The 15,325-nt window shown below is 42.1% G+C and overlaps 1 protein-coding gene across 1 annotated transcript in view; it reads left to right on the top strand.

Moving 5' to 3' along the window:
• The first annotated feature begins 7,009 nt into the window (after positions 1–7,009).
• PRKG1 (protein kinase cGMP-dependent 1) overlaps positions 7,010–15,325 on the top strand; it is a 1,083,951-nt gene continuing 1,075,635 nt past the window's right edge. Inside the window, exon 1 of the mRNA XM_070432782.1 lies at positions 7,010–7,328. Within this exon, the coding sequence (XP_070288883.1) occupies positions 7,063–7,328 (266 nt within the window). The 5' untranslated portion in view covers positions 7,010–7,062. The remainder of the gene's footprint in view (positions 7,329–15,325) is intronic.

The raw sequence follows: 15,325 nt of genomic DNA on the forward strand, positions 1-15,325 counted from the left end.
CCAAAAACATCATGATAAATAGGGTTGAGGGACTGTCAAAACATAGAGCTGCTTATGCCTAGGAGTGGTTTGTTAGCTGTTTTACATGGGAACTGTAAATGTGAAGTAACCTGAGATAAACACAGATGAATGTGTCTATCACCAAAAAGCAGGTGGTGAGAATTAGGACCAGAGATGATTTTATCACATCCTTAAAAACACACATATTGGTGATGATGTTCAGCTTCTCTCAAACCATCAGACCATTGTGAAATTATTGAAATATTGACTAAAACAACAAATGCCACATTTTTTAAAGAAGAACTGTAGACAATGTTTATAAAGGAGGACACAGGCTCTTTAAATGCACTCTTTCCTCCTTGTTACTGAGCATTTCAGCACAAAAGGGAACACTTATATCACGTTACATTGGACTAATGGTCTGGGAGTCAGGAAATCATAGCACGGAGTCAGGGAATAGGTTGACAGCCAAACCAGATATTAAGTCTTTTGTGTCAAATTTGTGTGAAAATGTGTATTTGTACATAGATATGGTTATATATGACTACAATATTTAATGAGGCTTACATAATTAATGGTACTATGAATGGTTGGCTCCACAAAGTGGGCCTGGGTAACTGGGGAACGGGCATGAAAGGGAGACTTACCTGGCATCGTATATCCTCTTGTGTTCTTTGTATCTATTTTCAAAATTTTATATTAATTTATAAAAAGATGTTCCAAATAGATGAGTCCAGTTTCTCTCACATTAAAAATCAACCCTCAAACTCAAGTCAAATCAAATAAAAAGCTGAACTCGGAAGAGGATTTGTGTTCCTTCCCCACCCCGCTTCTCAAATATTTGATTATTTCCTGAATCTGCAGACAGTGGGATATAGGGACACTTCATTTCCATGGGTGACTGTGGAAATATCCAATTAATGAATAAAATTCCAAGACTATTTAAATGTATTCCCAGCGCCAAACACGTTATCAAAACCACATAATACAACAAAAGAATTGCTATTTTGCAGATGAGAAACCTCAGGCTCAGATGACCTACTTTGCCCAAGGTCACACAGCTAGTTCACCCCACCAGGTAAACTACAGTACCATTTCCATTCTGTAGTAATTTAAACTCATGAATGGAATGGTCCCAATCCTTTCTAGAACCTATGGTCAGGAGGATTTATATTTCAATCATAATAAGATACACTTTAAATATATGTATCTTTTATGGAAGAGAGTTTGCCATGCTTAGAAGACTATTTGAACTGTCATCAGTGTGCTTTAAGCAATTTATAACAACTTTTTATGTCCCCAAGTATACATTTGAACGGCACTAACCCAGTTTCACTAAAAATGACTCTTCTAAAGTCAGGCTCTGAGAGTGGTAAAATATTTCTGGTATTTTAATGGACATTTTTTGTTTGTTTGTTTTGTTAATCTTCACCCGAGGATATTTTCCCCATTGTTTTTTTTACAGGGAGGGAGGGAGAGAGAAAGAAAGAAAAACATCAATGTGAGAGAGAGACACATCGATTGGTTGATCCAAGTGGGGCTGGGATTGAAGCTGCAACCCAGGTATATGCCCTTGACCAGGAATCCAACCCCTGACCCCTGACACTTTGGTGCAGGGTGAGTCTAACCACTGAGAGATAGCAGCCAGGGCAATGAACACTTTTTAAAATGGTAGTTGAACAATTCATTAGTTTTATCAGGTTGTCTAACAAATTACCACAAACTTAGAGCCTTAAAACTACACTTATTTGTTATCTCACAGTTCTGGAAATAAGTCTGGGCACAGCATGGCTGGACCCTCTGTCAAAGTCATATAAGGCTGAAGTCAAGATACCAATCCAGCTGCCTTTCATCAGGAGTTCAGGGTCCTCTTTCACTCTCTCATGGTTGTAACAAGACTCAGTTCTTATGGTTGTAGGATGGAGGTCCCTATTGCATTGCCGGCTGTTAGCGGCTCCTTGCAGCACCTACATTCCACCTGCATTTCTTGTCACGTGACCCCTTCTGTTTTTCTGTTCTCAAAGGCAGCAATAGGGAATCTCCCTCAAGTCAGATTCCTCTCAGACTTAGTATCCTGGTCTCCACATAGAGACCACTCCTTTGTAAATGTTCCCCGGATGATTTTATCTTAAAAGTCCAGAGATGGCTTTTATCTTAAAGTCTCAAACTGACTTGGGACTTTAATTACACCTGCAAAATCATTTCACAGTAGTGCATTGACTAGTGTTTGAATAACTGGAGGTGCCTGTGTATAAATATTACCACCACCACCACCACCTAGACTATCCACTCTGCCCCCTGCTGGGCTACTTTTCTGTCAAGAATCAAAGGGGGGGGGGCATTGCCATTTTATTTACGTTTATTTATATAGGGTCACATTTAAATAACACCTTGTTTTCATCTTACTTCATTTTAGCCTTAAAGACCCAGGTGTAAGAGAATTTAATATTCATATCTCCACTTTCTGGTTGGGAAAAGTGAGGCTCCATGAGGTAGAATATTTTGCCTGACATCTCATAGCATCTCTGTCTCCGGATTCCACGTCAAAGGTTCTTCAGATACTGCAGAATTTGGTTTCTTCAATATTTAAGTGCTATCATCTCTTATTTTATTTTTTAGAGTTTCTGGGAAGAACCTTTTTTCCCAAACCTGTAGATAGAGATCACAAAAACATTATAAAAGGCAATGATCTTGCTGCATCGTGACAAAGAACTCCGGTTACACTAATAGAAAAATCATTTATGTATGTTTTACTTTTGGGGACATATTTTAGAAAATACATAAATCTGATTGATTAAATAACTTAAGTAAATGGAAACAGACTCATTCTGAAGTTTAACTGAGGCAACTTTAATTTCATTTGCGATGTTCATGGTGGTTAACATAGACCTGGGTGTATCTCAGGACTTAGATCTTTACCTTGCCCAAGGTGTGACCACACTTTGTGGTCACAAGAATATGATCTAGGCAGCAATGTGCAGGCCACATCTAGGATGATGTTGAATTAACTGAAAATGCTCCAAGCTTCTATTATCCAAAAGTACACTATAATCTTTATAGAACCTACCAGACTCCATCTTAACTCAACATTTTAAACTCATCTTAAGTTCATGGATGAGTCTTATCTGTAAGAACAGACTGATAATTTCAACATGTGAGTCACAGGGAAAGCAGAATTCGATAGAATCATTGAAAGTAAGAAGATGAATTGGACCCTGGGTGACTCCCGCTCCCCATTTTACAGACAAGGAAGGTGAATACTAGAGAAGTTTAGGGACTTGCCCAAGAGTACACAGCCGGGGAAGTAACAGATTTGAGACATAATTATACATCTTTTGCTTCCAAGTCCAGTACTCTTTTTTCACCAATTGCATCCCTTGATGGAAAATGTATTGCATACTGTTTTCCACACATACTGTCATTTTTATAAGCAAGAAAATGTTTGCATCTAAGTTATTGGAAACAGAGAGATAGTTTAAATCTTTTCTCCCTGCCCATCTGCATATGACTTTTTAATTTTTCTTTTTGCTCTGGATCCTTGTAACATGCACTAACGTCAGTTTTGTTCCAGAAGTAGGGTGCTGGGAGGGGTCTACCTGCTCAACAGTAAATGCAGCAACTGCTTGAACTTAGACCAATAAAATTCTTTTGGGGCGAGGAGTGTCTGACCACTGCATTGTTTAGAATCCTGGCATATGGCAATAATAAAAGCGGACTGAGTTTGAGTCAGTTTTATTATCTTAAAAAATGTTTTTTATGACACTGGCCTGGATTAAAGAGCAGCAACCCCCTACTCACATCTGTAAGATTTCAGGTTCTTTAAAAAGTGTTCCTTATTGGGGGGTGGGGGAGAAGGGGTAGAGGCAAAGCACCATCATAACATCTGAAGCTACATGTACATTTTTAAAAAATTGAATTATATATGAAATGTATTATTATCACAATAAAACTGTATTATACGGAAAGCACCTTCGGAAAGATATTTGTTATTGAGAAGCCAGAGTCTTAGCAACGGATCTGGGTTTATATGGAAATTTACATTTAGTGTGTCCTCATTAACAAAGAGCTTTTAGTTTGCTTGTCCTGGGCTGACAGAGAAGGGAACATTGGAATGCATTTCAGATAGAAGCAGTGCTATAGGGGTAAGACAGCCTGGGTCAAACCTGGACACTGTGACAAGTTACCTAATTTTGCTAAGCATAAGTTTCTCCATCTGTAAAATGGGAATGAATAAAATATTTACTTTATAGTGTCACTGTGGGTATTAAAATGATTTAGTCACATAAAGGATTTAGCCCTGTGCTGGCACATATTAAACACTCAGTAAATGTTTACCATCACTGTCGTCATTATCCAGGGGCTAAACGATTTAAGTTTTCTCGTTGTTAAGAATGTTTTGCTGTGACACAAAATTGTGCATATTTTCTTTATGTCTCTCAAATATGGAACATGAAAAGACTCTTACAGGTATTTAAGGACATTACCTCATTTCTTTGTGATTAGGATTTTTATTTAGCGAATTTCTCCAAGGGCACTAGATGGCGACCTTCTCCTTTAAGGAAAACACACACACACACACACACACACACACACACACACACACACCACTGAGGACTCATTAATACTTTGGTTTTGACAGCTGAAACTCACTGTTGCAGACTTAAAATCAACATACAAGGAGGTAAAGTCACTCCTTGGAATGCTAGATTGTCAGAATCTTAGAATTCCTAGATTTTCAGGTTTCTGTCTAGGAGCCACATGGTAGGGAAAATACCCTGTATGGCAACCTTGGATTCTGCCCTTGGGTGACCTTGGACTTTACCTTTCAGTATCTCATTTTTTCTCCTTTATAGTATAAGCATGTTGGGTTAGATCATCTTCAAAGTTTCTTTCCGCTCTAAAATGCTATGAGTTTAAATACTTCAAGGTTTATTCTCCTACCAAGCCATCTTTTCTCAAGTGTTTCTTGTACTTTATTTCTTAAGCCAATGGACAAGATTTACTGTCATAGTTGTTAACATTACTGAAGCCAAAACGGACTTATTAAAAAAAAGATTAATTTTGGAAGATATGGATAAATTTAGGGTTTTGATATCCGTGTGTGAAATACTGCTCTAAACATTTCTTTTTTAATAAGCATGAGAAACATACTTGAATAATATCTTCATTTAAGACAGCGTAAGACTTGGAAAAAAACCTGTCTAAACATCATTTAAAATCTATTTATATCTCCTCCATAAATAAAGTTGAACCTATGCCTAGATTATTGAATGTGATGAAAGTGTTTTCCTAATGTATTATTTTAGAATGTCAATTCGTTTGAGTATTCCTAAAAAGATTAAAGCAGGTTATATTGTTCATAGATAGAAGCAACAGAATAGTAACTATCAACAAGACAGGAGCCCTTTCTCAATTGGCCCGTACACAAAGCCAGTCTTCAGCATCTGGTGCGATGAAGAAATTCAGATGTGGTTTGAAATGTTTTTAATTTAAAATAACCAGAGGAGTAAAACTAACAGTAAGTAATAAATCCCCAGAATAAAATATATATTTGGAATTTATTTACAAACCTGCTTTTACTCTACTGAGGTGTTTCAGACAAGGTAGAAAGATTTTTTTTATAAGTAGCCAGTGATCATACATTGATCTGTCTTTTTAAGAAAAGTTACTATTTTAGAGAGAGTCATTTGGTATCTTAGTTTGGATCTATTTTTTTTTCTTAAAAAAGTACTAATTTGTTGATCATGACCTGAAGAAGAAATGCTCCTCCCACATGCCAAACTCTTAAACGCTGACTTACATTATGAAAAACGCTCCCTATGACATACTCATATGAAAAATAGAAAGTGTGGGAATTAGCAAATAGGCTCAAATGAATAGAAACACCTCATTACTAGGATATAGGGTGAGGTGACAGATGCACAAGTGAGGGAGAAATCTGGATTACAGAAGCAACTCCCTTCCCCCCCCACCCCCCAAACCCGGAGCTGGTAGAGTGAGCCAGCATTTAGCACTGGAGCCAGCACTTCACAGCCATGGCGATGCTGTGATGTAATTGGGATGCTCTATATACAACTTTTAACTGCAGCAGATAAAATAAAATCCAGATTCTAAGAAACTTACAACTAGCGCATGGCCTTTCTCTTTTCTTGTAAACATTTGGCTCATGACCATATGTATATTCATCCAACTTCCCCACCAACAATCTTAGTTCACTATTTCCAGTAAAATTTTGGGCTGAAAAAAACCTGGAACTGCTATTGCCCTGTCATTCTTATTAGTTGGGGTCATAGCCACAGGACTTCACAGTAAGAAACACATGCACACACACACCCTCCCTTATCATCCAACGCAGAAGTGGAGAAAAAGGTGAAAGCAAAGATAGATTTATGCAGGTTATTGTCTAAAGGCAGTTTAATATTTATGAACACACACACACACACACACACACACACACACACAGTCTTTAGGCTCCAGTTACAAGCGCTGCGTCATCTGTCAGATCACATGGTAATTGTTGCTATTTCAAGGATCAAGTGGCATAAAGCTCTCCCCCTACCCCCACCCCACCCCACCCCTTCCTTTGGTACCATATAGCATGGAGTGATTATTGTGTGATGGGGTGAGATCAGGCTCTCTGGTCCAGCCCTCCCAGCCAGAAACCAGGCTCTCGGTGGGGTGGCGCGTGGTGTTCTCACGGAGTGATTGGGAAGCGGGACGAGGGAGGGGGTCTCCGGGGAGGAAGGGCAGCTCTAATTGGTTTCTCAATGAAAGATAATCACCGATTCCCCGGGGAGGCTGGGGATTAGCACTCTGCCTCTCCTCGCCCTCTCGTTTAGACTTCTCATCCTCCCCTCGGTGCGGGGCTTTCAGTCCATTCAGCAGAAGTGGATCGAAGACAGCGGCTCCTGGCGCGGCTGTAGGGGCAGCGCTGGGCTGCGCGCGAGTACTCAGCGCCCATTCACTCCCTCGCTCCGCGCTCGCCTCGCCTGGCCGTCGGCGCAGCCACCGCGACCGCCCCAGGAAAAAGTTTTGTGCAGGGGGCTCCGGGGAGGGGGAAACATGAGCGAGCTGGAGGAAGACTTTGCCAAGATTCTCATGCTCAAGGAGGAGCGGATCAAGGAGCTGGAGAAGCGGCTGTCAGAGAAGGAGGAGGAAATTCAGGAGCTCAAGAGGAAGCTCCACAAATGCCAGTCGGTGCTGCCCGTGCCCTCCACCCACATTGGCCCGCGGACCACCCGGGCGCAGGGCATCTCGGCGGAGCCTCAGACCTACAGGTCCTTCCACGACCTCCGACAGGCTTTCCGGAAGTTCACCAAATCCGAGAGGTAGGCGCAGGGCGCGGCGGCCGGAGCGGAGGCCACCGCTCCGGGGTGGGGGGCCCGGAGGCCGTCCCGGGTGGAGGCTCCGGGGCCGGGGGCCGGCTGCAGCGGCGGGGGCTGGTCCGCACCGGGCTGCGCTCCTGCGCCCCGAGTGGGGGTGGCCCCGCGGCCGGGAATGGGAAGTGTTTATTTTTATTCCTGCCCATCACGTGCCGAGCTGGTCTCGGCTGGGCTGGGAAAGGCGAGCTCCTCCGGGAGACGCGGCGTGAGGGTGGGGGTGGGGGTGGGGGTGGGGAGGAGGACCACGGAAAGTTTTTCCGCGCCCCGAACGCGGTCCCTCTGCGCCCGGCTGCTGTCGGGCTGTCTTTCCTTGGCGCGCCCCGGTGGGGCACCCACCCTGGGACCTGCCCCTGCCCATCCTGGGGCCGGGACAGCTTCCCCCGTGGCGACCCGAGACCCAGGCCGTGGGGCATGCTCAGTGGGGCTGCTGGAGCCGCCTGGGGAGGGGCGACCGAATGGACAGGGTGGGGTTCAGTTTAGGGACTGCACGTCCCCAGAGCCCAAGCCCGAGGGGGAGGGCGCAAAGGCGGGGCAGTGACTTCTGGGGGCTTCGGGGATTCGGCCTCCGGGAGGCGGGGGGTATGGGGGGGGGGGGTTTATTCACAGGGTCACTTTCCAGGCATCTGTGATGTCAGCGAGAAACTGCAAAGAAACCCCACTTTCTGGATGTTCGTTTGCTTTGTGTCGCTTTCCGAAGGACCACACCTTGGTTTGGCTGGTCTGGGTGTGGAGGCGGCTAGGTGACCCTGCACCTGAGCGGGCTTGGGGCTACTGGTCGGCCCGGTGTGAGGTGGATAAGGCCCCTTCCTGGTCTGCCTGCCTTTGGAGTCTCCTCCTGGAAAAGATAGCGTGAAGGGGGTGGGGTGGCATTTCTCCAGGCGCCTCCAGGCTCCTTCCTTTCCTCCTGTGGGGAACTTGAGGAGCCAAAACCTGCCCATGCAAAGTTATGTTGTCGCTTGTTCGTGGTGTGCAGACGGGGCCGGCTGATTGTGGCCACAAGTAGGAAGCTTTTGCACTCCACTCGCCGCCTTCACCGGAGAAGGCTGATCGATTGGCTGCAGCATTAAAGCGCCTCTGGACATTAGGGAGAGGAAGTGCAGACTCCAAAGCCCATTACTGGCTTTTAGTCTCTGGAAGTGCATGGCCCAAAGTGCATTCTGCAGGATATTGAATATTCCATTAGGCGTGCCTTCATGCCCTCCTACCTCTTACCCCTTCCCTCTTCTTAGATCACTTGGTGTCTGGGTTTGGGGCTCAGGGGACCCCTAAATTAGTCCCCTCCCCTTAACTGTCCGACTTAGTGGCAGCACTTCTAAAGAGCATGTCCTGTTGTCGGGTCTCCATCCAATCCAGGACCCTCAGTGTCCCCCACTCTTTCAATGCACCCCTTTCTTGTCTGTTTCCCTTGCGTATTGATTACAGTAGTTGTGTGGGGGTGGGGTGGGGAGGAAGTTGGGCAGCCTTTAAGAGCTATTAAGAGAGGGCCTGGAGCAGGGACTGGGTGCGGGAGGAAAACAGAAAGGATTCGCCTCGGAAACTCTTAGGAACTGTGGGCCCCTTCTGAACAGACGCCTTCGGGGGCAGCTTTCGGATTCCCTGAGTGACACTCCACTTCTAAGATGACACCGTCCACATGGCACCTTCTGGGCCAGCCCGTCTTGAAATTCCCTGCCAGATGGAACAATGGATTTCTTCCTTCTTGAGGCCAAGACTGCAAACGGAGCTGTTTGCCCTTGCCCTTGGTCGGGAAGCTGCTGCAGCGTTTTGCCCCAGCCCTCAGCCTGGCTGCGCATTCCTAGGCCACTGCCCTGCCCCGCGCAGCAGCTGGAATCAATCTGCCCACCTCCTTAAGAAGCCACTTCATCAGCGGTCACCGGCAGCTGCTGGCCTCCCGGGGCTGCCCGGCTGGGGCTTTATCGCATTTTTGAAATTGCAGATCTCTGTCTGGGCCGTGCCCCTCAAAGAGTACCCGGCACCCCTGCCCAGCACAGAGATTTCACCACGGTCTGGAGAGGACAGGAGGAAACCCTCCCAGAGTCCACTGTCATTCAGGAGCTGACTCTCAAAGAGACACTTCAATTGTCCTTGACAAGAACTCTCTCTAGGAATGAGAGGAGATTTTGTGTGTACTGGGAGGAGATGGCTGATCTTTCCCATGTGCACTTGGTCCAGTCCCCCTTTTTCTACTCCTTTCTCCCACTCCCCATCGTTTCTGTGTTGGGGTTAAGAACACCCTAAGAAGGGATCATGGGCAGAGTCTGAAGCAAGGAGCCTGAATCTGTTCCTTACTTCCTCTCCTCACTGATTTGCCCTGGGACAGAGGGTAAACTTTTTCTAACTCAGCACTTAGTTTTATGCTTTCAAATGGAAGCATGGACTGTATTTTCAGAAAGCTGACTCAGTAGAGTGTAAATAATTTTGACAGGTATAATGCATGGCAATAGGAACCATTGGAATTAGGTACTCATCCTAACACTTAAAGAGACAGTACTAACAATCATCATTGGCAAGACCCCTTATTTTGGTCAAGAAAAGAAAAATTTAAAAAGGGTTTATAGGGTACAACAGTTAACAAACAAGATACTTTTAAAATAAAGGTTTTTTTTCAATTTTTGGATATTTAGATTTGGGGAGTAGCTACCCCATCAGCTCATGCACCATTGGTTAAAAGGTATATCATTCTGATGAGCTTACCCAGTCTGAAAGAGTCGGCTGTATTGCAAAGCTAATGTTCAATTACAGTTGCTCTAGGATTTGAGTGATAGCTATTCATGCTACAGGTTTGTTTCCAACTTTACTAGAACTTCCAGTTTATATACTAACAAGAAAAGAAACATCTTTTGAGAGTATAGGAATTGAATTTGATGGGCAGAATCATAAAATAATTTTTGCCTGTAATCCCTCTTTTAGAAAATGATTACAATAAAAAACAATTACCTACTAGGTGACAAAAATATCGTAAGCATTTATTGCTGTGGAAAGAAATGGGAAAATTCACCGACTGTTGTAATCAAGTCAGTGCAATTAACCAGGTTTCCATGTGTCCACAGAGGGTAAAAGCATAATTTCCATTAAGAATGATCTAAGCATCTAAGAAATGCTTAGATGAAAATTATACCAAGAAAGGGAAGATCTGAGCTCTCAGCATAAGTATCAAGTGTACAATATGATGATCACGTTTAAAAAGAAAACATCCGACTTATTGCAGTGCTCATGTTCAATCCCTTTAGAAATGTCCAGTAGGGATCAGTTGATTGTCATGGGAAACTGTAGGTTATTTTGGAGGATGATGATATTTTAAAATTTATGTATCACTTTTTGGCAAAAACACCTCCAAATGTTTTACATGGTTTTCTGTGAACTCTTGATGCCCTGCGTGCATATACTCCTAATTAAGAATTACCTAATATCCTAACTCTTACCCTTAGTTTTTTTATACACTTAAATTCCTTATTTTGGTTGTGCACTTAGCACATGGTTGTTGTTTTTAAATTACCTTGAGCAATGGTTGGAATCAATATTAATCTGTTACAGGAATAATATATTGTATTCCAAAGCTATTTGAGCTATTCTTGTCACAAATCCCTTGATTCTTGATGATGTAAATTCATTACTTTGAACTTGAACTTCCTTCCACTGGGACTAGATGCTTTGGGATGGATGCCCCAGAAAACTCATTGCCTTTTGCATTTCTGATTTGATTCAGGTCTGGTTATCCTGCAGACTAAATCAGAGGACTTGGCCTAATTTTGATATAAGTAACTTCAATAAAACGAGTGGGTACCAGCTGAATTCTGGGCCCAGCTCATTAATTGTTCATATAGAAAATACACAATGCTTTAAAATAGCAATGACAACAATAATAAAGATAGCTAATCTTGGCTACGCTCTTTACCTACCTTAATATTTTTCTCATCATTTTCTCACAACGAGCCTGAATGACATGCTTTTCACAAGAGGAATCTGAGGCTTGAAGAAGTTGTCACTTGCCTAAGATTTTACAGCTAGCGGGTGCTGTAAGTTTCAAACCCAAATCTTGCAGTTTTTTAGAGGCCAAGTTCCAAACTGCTACACTACATAGGCTTGGAATTAGGCCAGTTCAGTCTCAGTAACTGGTGAATCCTTTCTGTAGGAAGACATGAACCTGCCCCAAGTAAAAATAGGATTAAAAAAAGTCTTAGAGCCAGCTCTAAACTGTGAACAAGTGACCAATGTTTCCATCATATATTCCTTGAGTGTGCTGTGCCAGGTTGGAATTTCCTCAGGCTGTTCTGCTCTTGGAATGGTCATCTACCTCTTTCCATCTTCCTCCCTCCTAATCTAGCTTCTCCGGCTCAGTGACAGGTCATAGGCAAAGCTGATGACTAGTGCAGTTGTAAAAATGATCTTGGCTGCCCTGACTGGTTTGGCTCAGTGGATAGAGTGTTGGCCTGCGGACTGAAGGGTCCCAGGTTCGATTCGGGTCAAGGGCATGTACCTTGGTTGTGGGCACATCCCCAGTAGCGGGTGTGCAGGAGGCAGCTGATCAATGTTTCTCTCTCATCGATGTTTCTAACTCTCTGTCCTCTCCCTTCTTCTCTGTAAAAAATCAATAAAATATATTTTAAAAAAATGATCTTGGCTGCCTCTTTTGGGTACCATTCACTCTACCCTTTGCCTGTTGCCTTGCAGATCCCTGATGCTAATCCCTGCATGCCTACCAATCCTACCATCAAAAGCAATTTATTACTAACTGACAGCCTATCAACATGTTAGCCAAGTCATCATTTCTCGATTAACATAGTGATGTTCAACAAGAGCTTCCGGAGGAGGACATTCCTTTAGTATACTTAGATAGATAATATGAATGAGAAGAGTTTCCGGGGAGGCAGGCTGAAGAGAGGGGAGGATTTTTAGGGAGGAGGGCTTCTTGAAAGCCTTGTGTCTTGCCTCATGAAATTTGAAGATAACGGGTTCTGAGTATAAGCACGTCACCCCTACTTTCAGTGAAAGCTGTACAGGAGGTGGGTAGTACCCTGATGTTAGTGATGACAAAACTGAGCAAGTAATTACTGAAGTGCCTTTTAAAGGATCTCAGAAAAGGGAAGATTACTTAGGTTTCCTAAGTTTGCATCAGTTCCAGAGTTGGTGAATTGATGTCTTCAATTTATCACCTGTTTATACAGCTTGTTTAAGACATAGGGACTTTGCTTTGGGGTTTGTTTGGGTTCTGGAATTATGTGCGTTTTAAAAAAATGTATTCTAGTACACCGGAAGTTCTGCTTCTATTGGAATTATTGATTGAAAGTTTAGGTTGATCGTTTATATTTAGTCATGTTCTCATTGGAAATTTGACTGACCCTCATGAAACTATTTCTAACAGACCTGGAAAAACAAAAGATGTCATATGTTTTCCCTCTTTGTGGCTAAACGCCTCTCACCATGGTGTGTAGGAGATGCCGAGAGTGCATTAAAACCCTTTCTGTTGATAAGATTTTCAGGTGATTTCATCATTACTCTGAGTATGAATAATTATTTTCATTTGCCATTGAGAATTTGCTTATCAGAGTTCAGGGCCCTATGTTATCTAGGATTCTTGTAGCTCTTGGAAATTGCTGTGAGCTCTGAGATAAACCAGGGGTAGCATATCCTGTTTCACAAAAGTGAAAGCTCAGAGGTTTTGGGAATTGTCAAAAAAAATACTGACCTTGAGTCTAGGTTTGTTGGTGTGCTCTGCTGTGGAGTTCCTGAAGGGAAAAGAGGCTTTACCTATATGTATATGCTTTTCTGTATGAGTAATGTGTAAGTGTATGCATGTGTCTCTATGTAAAAATATGTATATACAGATATACACACACATATATTCATTTTTATGTTTGATACTTCTTATAGTAGTTAGTATTCTGAAATCCTCCAGGTTGGTCCAAACCACTGTCTTAGAGAAAGGAGGATTTACTTCTTGGGCTATTACTGTAAAATGGCTCTGGCATCTTGAAGCTTGTCAAGTGCTTATGCTTGGTATGGGGGCACACGATCCAATATTGCTTCTCAGAGCAGGGTGCTACCACTAGACCCAATCTTTGTTGCTCCTGGTTGAAATACTACCTTCTGTTTTTACCCAGTGAAAGTTTTTCACCTCCTTTTATTTGTTCTTGGATGTGCTTTGTTGTGTGTCTCTTTTGGGTCCCTGTGTTCTTCTGTTCTGGCTTGACATCTGTAACTCCTGCCCTATCAATTTCACTCGCAAACATCGAACACAGTTCCTGCTCAAGATATTACTTTAACCTTTTAAAGTCTTTCATGTCTTTTGATGCCTCAGATGCTATACAATTTAAATTTCCTAAAGTTTGAAAAATAATTACTTAATTGTCCATATTGAAAATATACAATAGTTTAAAACATTTGCTCAATGAAAAATTGATATTTCCAGAAGTATATCTTAAAATAGATTTATTTTAATATATAAAGACTGATAGTAGAACTAATCTCCCTACCTTACTTATTGTTCTTAAACAATAGATTCTTTTTTTTTAACCTTACTCTACACTACTCAGTAAACATCATTGGAGGGCCTCAGGCCAGTATTCACTATGCTGCTTTTCTTTTAAACATTTACATATTATTTCTTACATGGCAATATGATATAATAAAAACTCATACTACCTTAGAAAATAGTGTAGTTTTAAATGCAATCAGTATAAAGTTTTGATTGACTAGAAGGCTTAAAAATACTTTCTGTAATTTGTCTTGTCCAGAGTGCTAGTTGTGTACTTAATGTTTTTTAAGTGCCTGTTGAGTTGACATATTCTTGGAAATTAGTTCAAAATTGTTAATATGTTGATACCGGGAGTTGATTTAGATTGAATTTGTTATGTGTTTGAACACATTGAGAGCACTTTGGCACGCAAGGTGATAACATCAATGTGCTGATATTAGCAATGTTTATTAAGGCAAATCCAATAAGAGATCTTCTATAATTAAGTTTTTTCTTGCGGTAAAGATTATACTACTGCATTCTTAAATTATTCTCTCAAATGGTCCCTTTTTTCTAGTGCAATTTAGAGAGTGCTTCAGAATGTGTTTCGAATCCTCAGATGTGCCTTCATTTGAGCATTCTGACCTCTAATGCTGCCAAAATGCTGCTGATAAACTTTATAGGGATCCTAAAAATACTTGTATGTTTGCTTCTTACAAATATTGTTGTTCAGCCACATGACACAGTGATTGTCTAATGAGCAAATCTAAAGCCTTCGGGTAAATGTTAATATTTTTCTGGATGCCGCTCATTGCCCTCTTGGTGTGGATAATGTTCATTTCATGCATTGCACGTCACCAAGGAGCTTAGCTACCTACGCTGAAATTTCTCAAAATAGAAAATTTTTGTAGGTCTTAGGTTGTAAACTCCTGGGTAGAAACCAGGTCTATTTACAGTAAAAATTCCAACCAAATAAAAGCCTGCGCTTTCCATACTTTCCTCTTTGCACATGCTAATTTCAGAGAAAAAGGGTAAGGGCAATGCATAGCTAGAATGTATTAAAAACAAACAGAGATTTTAAAAATGAACCCTTTAGAGAGTAAAACCAGTTCATATTCTATTTAATCACCCCTCAGAGAATAAGGTCACTCTAAACTAGTCAATACAATATCCCATGTCTTACTCTGGAAGATTTTAGCTGTGAGGCCATGACACGTAGTGTGTGTATTTGATTCGTTGTGAGGTCCTAATGAGTCAATGGTAGTTTAAAAACAAAAAATTGTGAATTATATGTTTCTTAGGAAAATAAGGTTGAGGGCATTCACAGGCATCTCCCCAGGGATAGCTTTTCACTTGCATTCCCATTGGCTTTCTGGACTGGTAGGATTACAGATGTATGGCAGGAAATTGTACACAATCCACAGGCGGTCTTGTCTTTTCACAAGAGCGTGTTGCACATGGGAACATCATCCATCTTGTGAGTCACTGC

This window comes from Myotis yumanensis, unplaced genomic scaffold, assembly GCF_028538775.1.
Source record: "Myotis yumanensis isolate MYYU_CA2020_CCGP unplaced genomic scaffold, mMyoYum1.0.hap1 SCAF_13, whole genome shotgun sequence".
Lineage (NCBI taxonomy): Eukaryota > Metazoa > Chordata > Mammalia > Chiroptera > Vespertilionidae > Myotis > Myotis yumanensis.